Genomic DNA, 9,851 nt, shown 5'->3' on the forward strand with positions numbered 1-9,851 from the left:
ACAAAAACCAGTAGTTTACATAATAATGCATAAACAAACGTAATAAAAAAAATCGTATCTATGGATTTTCATATCTATGAACTTTATTGAAGCGGTCCAAGCAGAAAGACGGTTCACCATCGCAACCTTTACAATAAAAACGTACTCTAGTGAGTTTTCGTGCCTCTTTCCATCCTTTTTCGGTTCTTAGTTTTTCATAGCATTTACTGCAAGGTTTTCGTTTCTTATAGTCACTTTTGCTCATTTCGTGTTTTAGGCGTTTTCTTTTTGGAGTAATCTCTGCATCCAGTTGCTCTAAAGATCCTGCGCTTCATATAACTTTTATGTAACAGCTTTTCGAAACTGAGGTAAGGGAATTGTGGCATTCACACTTTCCTTATACATGATCCATGCATTGACCATCGCAGTAATCAGGATAATCTCCACGCCTAACTTACGGAACCACTTAAAGGTTCTACGTAAAGGCGTCTGATAAGCTGTCATTTGATCAGATATATCGACCTGCATTATATGCTGCAATAGCTTCAGGCTTCTTTACAGTTTTTTCTGTGCGGTTTGTCATGTCTACTGTTGTGTTGCTATGTTCTGTAGAAAGAACTAAAACGTTACGTTTGTCATTCCATGAATTTACTGTGACACCATCCTGGTTTTCGAGAGCGGCTATTTCTCCAGATTTAAGTTTTTTGTTTACCAGATCTTTTGGAAGGCCTCGTCTGTTTTTTTGCAATGTCCTTATCAAATATGTTTGTCTTTTTGATAAATCTACACTTGTATACCAGTTATCTGTTGCGAGAGTACGGCCTGAATCTAATATGGGTTCAAAAAGACTCATAACTACAGATGTAGGAGTAGTACGACCTTGGTCTAAGTTTTTTCTTGCATAAATTTTAAAGTTGTAGGTATAACCTCCTTTGCTGCACAACTTAAATACTTTTATTCCATATTTATAGCGTTTATTTTTTATGTATTGTCGCATTATCAATCTCCCCCTAAATGGAATAAGAGACTCATCAATGCAGCAAGTTTCGGAAGGTTCATATGATGATTTAAAATTTGTAACTATTTTGTCAATCAAAGGTTGAATCTTATGGAGTCTGTCATTTTCTGGATTATTCTGATTATCTGCAAGGTGCAACATACGTAGTAACAGCTCAAATCTATTACGTCATAACTTTAGGAGCCATAGAGTTTTTATACATATGTTCTCGGCTCCAATAGGCTTGTGTATTAGGCATTTTTACAATACCCATATAGAAGAGCAAGCCAAAAACTTTCTTAATTTTATTTTTATTTGTTGGTAACCAGTTATGTAACCTAGATTTACTACTTACATCTGCCTCACTTGTAATAACTTGTGTGGCATAAAGATTCATTTGGTCAGCAATGTATTGGAAAATAGGATCATCAACCAGTGAAAAAAAGAACATTTCAAGAGGTTCTTCGCACAGAAGCTCAGCAAGATGGGGTTCAGTGCCAGTTTGTTTTGTAAAGGGTAATAAAACTGGTTATTTACCTGTTGGAATTCTCCATATCATATTATCTGAGGCGGCGTTATCAGCTAAACCGTTATCTGTATCTGTGTTTTGCGTAGGCACGGAGGCAGCACTACTTCCTGTCAATGGAGAATTTATACCAGAATTACCAGAAAATTCATCGTCACTATTGTTTGTGTATTGAGCAGGCACGGTGGAGCTGGTAGAATTTATATCGGAACTTCTAGATGTGTCATCATCACTGGGTTCATAGTTACTATCTGCGACACTATCGTCTAAAAAAAATATAGGTATAAAATATATGCCTATATCATAATAACCTAATCTACCCACTACAAAAAAAAAACAAGAAAATCAGCACGGCTATACACGATTTACGGAATAAAGATAAGTTTCTCTTACCATTACCCTCTGATTGAGAAGATTTATCTGACATGTTTTCCATAATTCGATCCGTTTCGTCTTGTAACTCTTTTTGCGTCAAAGCACGTTTCTTGGACATTATAGAAACGCAAAGTACAAACAAAAATATCAACAAAAACCACCTATTCCGTTTGAAACGTTTACTAATTGAAATGTAATTAGAAAGACAGCAGACTCCACGTGCTGATTTGTTAGGATTGCGCAAAATCGCTGTGCGGACCGAGGAATGAACAGCTATGGCGCGTATGATTAAAAAAATTACTTCCACGCCGCCTCAATCTATTAGAGCGCGTGACATTTTCGTCACTTTTGACATAAAAATGACATCTACAAAAAAACTAACTGCAGGTGACGTGATAATAACTAAAAGCCTTTGACTAGACAAAGTGGCTTCAGAAGAACTTTTTTTTTCCTGGCCCGTATTTTTGTGTCGCTAGTGAAATAATTGCAAATTTTGCTTAGCAGTGAACGTGTTACTGATGACACCAATTAAAAAAAAAATGTCAGTGGCTTAACATACGGAGGAACTTGATCCTTTTTTGCCTTAAGGCGATAACATATTTTTTTATAAGAAGTCAAGTGTTAGATTTTCCATTTAATTTGGCAAAAAAAGTAAGTCTAACGTAAAGATTAAAGATTAACTTCTTTTTTAAAATTAAATGGAGAATCTAACAGTTGACTTCTTATTAAAGAGTCCCTCCGTATGTTAGGCCACTGGCATTTTTTTTAAAATTGGCTTCATCAGTAATTAACAATTCACTACAATAACCTGCATGCGAAATTTCATTAAAGTTAAGCTGGTAGTTTAAAAGTTGTGATAAGGCAACAAATAATTATTCTTAACTTTTAACACCCTGTATTTTTGGTGTTTACCATTTCTGAGAAAAATTTTATGCAATGAAAGTCTATTTCTTTTTAAATTTTTATCACGTATTAAAATTAATGACATTTAAACTGGACCACCCTGTATGGGACCAATTTAAGAAGAAAGCAAGCAAAATGTTACTTTTTCTCATTTGAAAATATTTAAGCATTTCAGGTCGGAAAGTATATCACTAACATGATTAGGGTGTTGCAAAAATTCTGCGTTTTTTTAAGTTTATTTTAAGTAAATAAATCTAAAATTACTAGTAATTTAAGTGTTACACAAAGGTTCCAACCATAGGACTAATTAATACCTCTAGGGAAATGAAAACCATACGTTCAAATACAATAGCTGAGGTGACTAGACAAACTAGTGCTTCGGTGGAAATCTTTTTCAGCCTAAGGCTCGATTCACACTATAATTCCGATCACGGTTCGCACTTCATCGTTCGTTCATGTTCAACAGTCTAGATTCATCGTTCGTTGCGTGAAGACGTATATAGCTATTATGGCTATCCTGCTTGATGAGGAAAATCAAAATAAAAAATTAAGAAAAAAGAAAATTTCAAAACGAAGAATGTGGATTCATCCAAGTTTAATAAATAGAAAAACCGAAGGTGAATACCATACTTTGTATCGTCATTTAATAGAAGATGAAGAAAAATACAACTTTTCGTGAAGTTATTTCTCCACGTGAAAAATTACTCGTATGTTTAAGGTATGTGATCATTTTTATTATAAAAGTATCTAATAAAATCAAAGAAATATTAACATAATAATACTAATAAATGAAGTAAATATAATAATCTGCGAAGAAATATGTTAATTATTATTATTATGTGAGGATTGTGACTGATATAAATTTTGTGACAATTGATTTTCAACTTGTTGGTATTGCAGTGATGGTGTGAGATAACGTGGCGGGTATGGCATGGAATCACCGAATGTGGATGCGAGTGGAGTAGTTGCTTGTTGATGTATGTATGAATATTGAGAGGATGGTGTTGAAAAATCGGGTGGAGAAGCGACGTTTGTGGCGTAGAAATGATGATGAAGAAAATGACGATGAAGATGGTGACGACGCAGATGGAGCAGGTGATGGTCGTTGACCATGATAGGTTGGTGGTGGTGGCAAGAATTGTGAAGTCGGAGTATCTTTTGAGGTTAAGTATTTTTCCTCGATTTGGCTAACTATAGTGAATATTTTCGTCTTCACCATATGCTGATCAATTGGTGTAAAGTTTTTAGAAGAAGATTGGTGGAATCTTCTTCGGATTTGATTGGATTTGGAAGAATTGGTGTAGAAGCCATCAAAGAAAAGAAATTATCTATTGGATGTATGGGCCCGTTCTTGATCTTTTTTTTTCTAAAATGTACTTCATTAAAGTGGACGATGCATTTTCTTGTTGTGTATAGCCTGGTCTATTTTTCACTTTTGAAGCTGTCGGAGTGGCCTTAGTAAATGTGTTATTAATATTTTTCGTTGGTTCAGCATCCTCATTTTCAACGCATCTAACCGAGCTGGTTTTGCACACCTGGTGAATCCTCTTTCTCTACTTCAACAATTCTTTCACTGTCTTTGTCAATAATTGATGACGTTCGCGGCCTATAAACAAGATAAAACAAGATCACAATGCCGCCATTTGGAAATTTTCCGTGCTGCTTGGCCACTTTTAGTTTTTAATTTCGTCAAATATTTGCGGTATTGAGATCTCAAAGATTCCCAACGATTTTTGGCACCTGTAATTAAAAAGGGAAGCAGATGTGAAATACAATAATAACTGATTTAACTGATCTAACGTTAATTTTTTTTCATTGGTTTTCAGATTTTTGGCTACTGGAGATTCTTATAAAACAATTGCTTTCAGCTACAGTCTGGGCCATTCAACGGTACAAACTATCGTACTTGAAGTAAGTGCAGCAATCAATGAAAGCTTATTGGCAGAATATATTCCAGCTCCTTCTCGGGAAAAATGACAACAAATTGCGCATGAAATGTGGACAATGTGGAATTTTCCTAATTGCTTAGGAGCATTACATGGCAAGCATATCATTAAAGCAGCTCCAGCCAACAGTGGATCTCTACATTTTAACTATAAAAAAACATTTTCGATTGTATTGTTGGCTTTGGTGGACGCTAATTGTAAATTTATAGCCGTAGACATTGGATCCTATGGTGATAATAGGGACGGAGGAATATTCGCGAATTCTGCATTCGGAAAAGGATTAGAAAATGGGACGATAAATATTCCCGAAGACTCTCCACTACCAGGAACAAAAATATTACCTCCGTATGTTATTTTGGGCGATGAAGCATTTCCATTGAAACAATATTTAATGCGGCCTTATCCAGGTTTGAAAAATGCAGAAGACAACGAAAAGAGAATCTTCAATTATCGTTTATGTCGAGGAAGAAGATTAGTTGAATGCGCCTTTGATATTTTATCGCAAACGTTTCGTATCTACCAGAGAAGATTGATACCCAACCCTGAAAATGCAACTCTGATTGTCTTGACTACTTGTATTTTGCATAATATTATAAGGAACACCAGAACTATAAATAATGAAAATGTTTCAACCTGTACCAATACTAATTGTGTACAAAACTTGAGAAGACAAGGCGGAAATTCACAGACTGAAGCATTTGAAACTAGAGAAATTAAAAAAAAAAAAATTCAATTCTCCGATAGGTGCAGTGCCATGGCAAGCAGCGCGAGTTAAATTCAGATATCGACGAACGGACTTTTAAAAAAACATTTATTGATACAAAAGGGCCTTAAAACTAGGTGAACAGAAATATGAACAGCAACGGTATTAGCCGAGGCTTTGACACAATATTAATGCTAACGATAAATTACAAGCGATTTCTTAAATATAAAAATAGTCCTAAGCTAAGCATTTTATAATGTAATATAAACAATTAATTGTGGTTTGAGGATATGTCTCCTCCACCCTCAGTTCTGTCAACGTCCTCGTTGACAAGTCTCTGCAGGATTCTCAAAGGGATGGCCTTCTTTCTTCCTTGTTTTTGCCAATGGTAGATGATCAATGCTAAGCAGCATAAAAGAATGATTGATATTGTCGTAAGAACATAATTGTGCATTGGAACATGTTGTGCTAGGTCATGGAAATGTATTGGTTTGATGATATCTTCTTGGATTTTCTTAGGGTCTTGAAGATGTCTAATTTCTAGATTGATTGAATTATTGGTGTTTGGGACTTTTATAATTTTTGGAATTATGACTGAAATATTGTTGATGGCTAATGAGTATTTGTGTTGATTAATTATTACGTCACATTGACTTTGAATAAGGTTGCAGTCTTGGAGTATAATCTTCTGAAACTGGAAGCAATCTTCATAAATTGTTTCAGGGCTTTTTGTACAAAATAGGAGTGCATTTCTATAAGTTAAGGTATGTACCTTAAAATTGTTTAGAACAGTGGCATACTGACAATTTTTGGGTAAAATACATCCATTGGCAATTGGTCCAGAGCAGATCCATTGTGAGTTGACTTCTTCGCATTGGCTATACCATAGTTCGTTGCAATAGTATTTACTAGGACTTATAATTAATTTTGATTCATTATTTGGCACAGGATAAACTAATTCTAAATTACATACATTTTGTTCAAATATGGGTATCTTAATTGCTAGAATTGCCATTTCATTTAAAATTAAAAGGCCGGTTTTACAGATTAAGGTTAATTCCGATAAATGCTTAATTGGCCATAGTGCATTTTTAGGATAGTGAACTTTCAAGTATTGCCATATTTCATTGATTTGTTTTAATGTTAAAATTTCGAGATCTAAAGTTTCTAGGTGTCCAAAAGATAAAATACGTAATATTTTTTCTAAAAATTGATTTAAGTTGGTAATCTGAATATATTGACTTTGCAGATTTAACATTAAATTAGACTGGGTATTTGATTTAGAAATTTCATTACGTATGTTTTTCGAGTTCTCGTTAATCGTGTGAATATTATTTTTAAACTCTTGCATTATATTTCCTGCGAATGAACTAAGGTCGTTGATTTTGTGCATAGACTCAAGCTGATTAAATTTCAATATTTGCAAATTCTGGGTAATAACCTCTAGGTCATTGTTATCTAAGTTTCCTGTAATGAACTTGATACCACTTCCTAGGTAGTTTATTAAACCTCGTTTTTTTCGATTCTGCATAATATTTAAGTTATTTTCGTCAAATACATTTAACTTTGCGAAAGTGTCATATGTATCATTTAATGCTTTAGAAGTCAAATAAAATTGTGATTTAATTAAAATACTATTTTGATTATTTACAGAGGGTTGCATAATTAATAAATTGGTAAATAATTGGGATAACGAATACTTAAGGCTACTTATATTAAAGGGTATATATGTAGTATGATATTGACTTATTACTAAAGAGGGAGCAACTTCTTCTATATAATATCCATTATTGTGGAGTTTGTGCACCTGAAGTGCTTGGCAAGGGCTCGTTTGATTGAGTAGGGCCAGGATCAGGGTCGGGATCAGGTGGCTGAAAAGGTATAGATTTTTTTCTAAGTCTTTTGATTTTTCTAAGATGAGTAGATATTGGTTTTTTCTTAGCGGTACCTGTTATTTTATTTTTGTCTATTTGAGATACTTTTAGGGGTACGTACTGTGGGTTCATTTTATTTCTAAGGGTAGTTTTCTTATATACCGTATCATCTGGGAGTATTTCTGGAGGTTTTTCTGTGTTTTTATTTTGTTTTTGAGTATTTGTAGCTTGCTTGTTGTAAGCTGTTTTATAAATTTGTTCGTGGAATGGTAGTAACTCCTTTTTTCGTCTGTCATTATATTGCTCAAATAAGGTTAGGTCGTTATCGATGTTCGGTTCGTTTACGTAAGGGCCATATAATATGGAAAAGGGCGAGTGACCTGTTGTCGAGTGAATACTTTGATTGTAGATTAAGACTGCGGAAGTCATGAGATTTTGAGGGGTTTCATCGGGATTTTGCATCTTCAGAATTCTTAGTTTTTCTAAAAGTGTGGAATGCAATCTTTCTACAGGACTGTTGGAGGAAGAATTTCCTGGAGTAGTGTAATGAACTTCTATACAGAAAAGTTGACAGAATTCTTTGAATAAATTATTTTGAAATTCCTTACCCTGGTCTGTGACGATTTTTAAGGGGGTGTTATGATGTGAAAAGTAATGACGTAGTTTGCTTAAAATAGTAAGGGCGTTTTTATCAGTTATAAAATAGGCTTGGGCATATTTCGAGAATGAATCTATTATTGTTAGAAACTGACAATTTAAAAACTGAAAAATGTCTAAGTGAAGTGTCTTAAATGGTTTTTCAGAGAGCAAGGGTCCTTCGTAAGCGATTTTGTAAGGGTGTCTTTCATATTTATTTTGAAGGCATATTTCACATGAATTAATAAAATTAGTTATCGAATCTCGTAGTTTAGGCCAATAATATTTTTGTTTAATATGGTTATATGTTTCTGTTATACCGTTATGGTTACTTTTGTGATAATTGGCTAAAATTTCCTTTTGTTGAGTCTGGTCAGTCACGTCAAGGACGTAAGTGCTGGCAAAAACTAGTTTAACGGTTGTATTTAGATTAGAAAATACTTGTCTTCGAAACTCGAGTTTTAATTCGTCATTTTTAATAAATATAGTAAAGGTAACATCTGGTTTAATTATGTCCTTGATAATTTTTAAAATGTGTTGTTCCTGATTTTCTTTTGAAATTTTTACAAAATGATGGTTTTTATTAAAAGGTTTAGTGTAGGTGTGTTTAAATTCATCGCCGTAGTCGATGACAAGACGATTTGATGCATAATTGAGGGGTAATTCTGATATTGGGATATTCTTTCCTTCTGTATCATTATTGGAGTGTGCAGTGACGTCAGAATCGTCGTCGTTTACGACAGGGTTAACAGGGTTTGAGATGTTTTGGGCTGGAGCGTCTTCTTTGTATCTTTCATTAAAGACAAAGTCGGCTAAGTCAAAATCGGATAAGTTGGCAACTGTATTGTCAACATTTGGGACATTAGACTGTGAATCGGTATCATTTGTTTCAAGAGTGTTAAGATTAATGCGGGAGAGAGCATCTGCTACTAGATTCTCTTTTCCTTTTTTATAGTGAATTTCGAAATTGTATTCCTCTAGTTTTATTTTCCAACGAATTAATCGGGAGTTGGGTTCTCTGATTTTTGAAAGCCAAACTAGGGGATTATGGTCAGTTTCAATTAGGAATTTTTGGCCATATAAGTATGGACGAAAATGTTTAGTCGAGTCCACTATTGCGAGAAGTTCTTTCTCTATAGTTGAGTAGTTTTTTTCTGCCGAATTTAGGGTTCTGGAAAAGAATGCTATTGGGTGGTCATTTTGCGATAGCACACTGCCTATGGCTATGTTGGAGGCGTCGGTGGTGAGCTTAAAGGGTTTTGTGAAATCAGGGTATTGCAAGATAGGGGAATTGGATATGAGTTCTTTGCATTTTAAAAAGGCATTTTTATACTCTAAATTTTCTATATCAATTTGAGTATTTTTTCGTAGACATCTCGTTAAAGGAAAGGTAATTTTGGCGAAATTTTTGATAAATCGGCGATAGTAGCCTACAAGCCCTAAAAAGGCTTTAATTTCTTTCTGATTTCTTGGTATCGGGCAACTTTGGATTACTTCAATTTTTAAAGGATTGGGTTTTATTCCCTCGGAGGTAATGATGTGTCCTAGGAAAGCTACCTCTTTACTCAGGAATTCTGACTTATCAGGCTGTATTTTGAGATTAACTTCCCTTACTTTTTTAAATATCTGACGTATATGGTCTATGTGTTCAGATAGGGATTTAGAAAAAATAACTATGTCATCCATGTAGACAAAGCAAAATTTGTATAAGTAATCACGGAAAACTTCATCCATCATACGTTGGAACGTAGCGGGTGCATTTTTGAGGCCGAAGGGCATTCTGAGGTATTCATAGTGACCATTGTTGACAGTAAAGGCCGTTTTTTCAATAGAATCGGGATCCATTTCTATTTGATGGAATCCTTGGGCGAGATCTAGGGTCGTGAAGTACGTGCATTTTCCGAGATTATCT

General features: G+C 34.4%; 2 protein-coding genes across 2 annotated transcripts; one reads left to right on the forward strand and one right to left on the reverse strand.

Moving 5' to 3' along the window:
• Positions 1-412: 412 nt before the first annotated feature.
• LOC126742713 (uncharacterized) lies at positions 413-2,145 on the reverse strand. The gene is made up of 2 exons (XM_050449500.1): positions 1,896-2,145; positions 413-1,768 (listed from the first exon to the last, which is right to left on the reverse strand). The coding sequence occupies exons 1-2, from the start codon at positions 1,993-1,995 to the stop codon at positions 1,506-1,508; spliced, it is 363 nt and encodes a 120-aa protein (XP_050305457.1). The 5' UTR covers positions 1,996-2,145; the 3' UTR covers positions 413-1,505.
• A 2,639-nt stretch (positions 2,146-4,784) lies between these two features.
• LOC126741326 (uncharacterized) lies at positions 4,785-5,501 on the forward strand. Its single transcript, XM_050447725.1, has one exon. The coding sequence runs from the start codon at positions 4,785-4,787 to the stop codon at positions 5,499-5,501; it is 717 nt and encodes a 238-aa protein (XP_050303682.1).
• Positions 5,502-9,851: the final 4,350 nt, after the last annotated feature.

The sequence above is a fragment of the Anthonomus grandis genome, chromosome 1 (assembly GCF_022605725.1).
Source record: "Anthonomus grandis grandis chromosome 1, icAntGran1.3, whole genome shotgun sequence".
In the NCBI taxonomy this organism is placed as follows: Eukaryota; Metazoa; Arthropoda; class Insecta; order Coleoptera; family Curculionidae; genus Anthonomus; species Anthonomus grandis.

Bases quoted from the DNA above. Each gene is read 5' to 3' on its own strand.
- LOC126742713 (XM_050449500.1), bottom strand. From the start codon at position 1,995: ATGTCCAAGAAACGTGCTTTGACGCAAAAAGAGTTACAAGACGAAACG. The intron at 1,769-1,895 runs GTAAGAGAAACT...TATTTTTTTTAG, and splicing joins TTCTCAATCAGAGGGTAATG to ACGATAGTGTCGCAGATAGT.
- LOC126741326 (XM_050447725.1), top strand. From the start codon at position 4,785: ATGTGGAATTTTCCTAATTGCTTAGGAGCATTACATGGCAAGCATATC.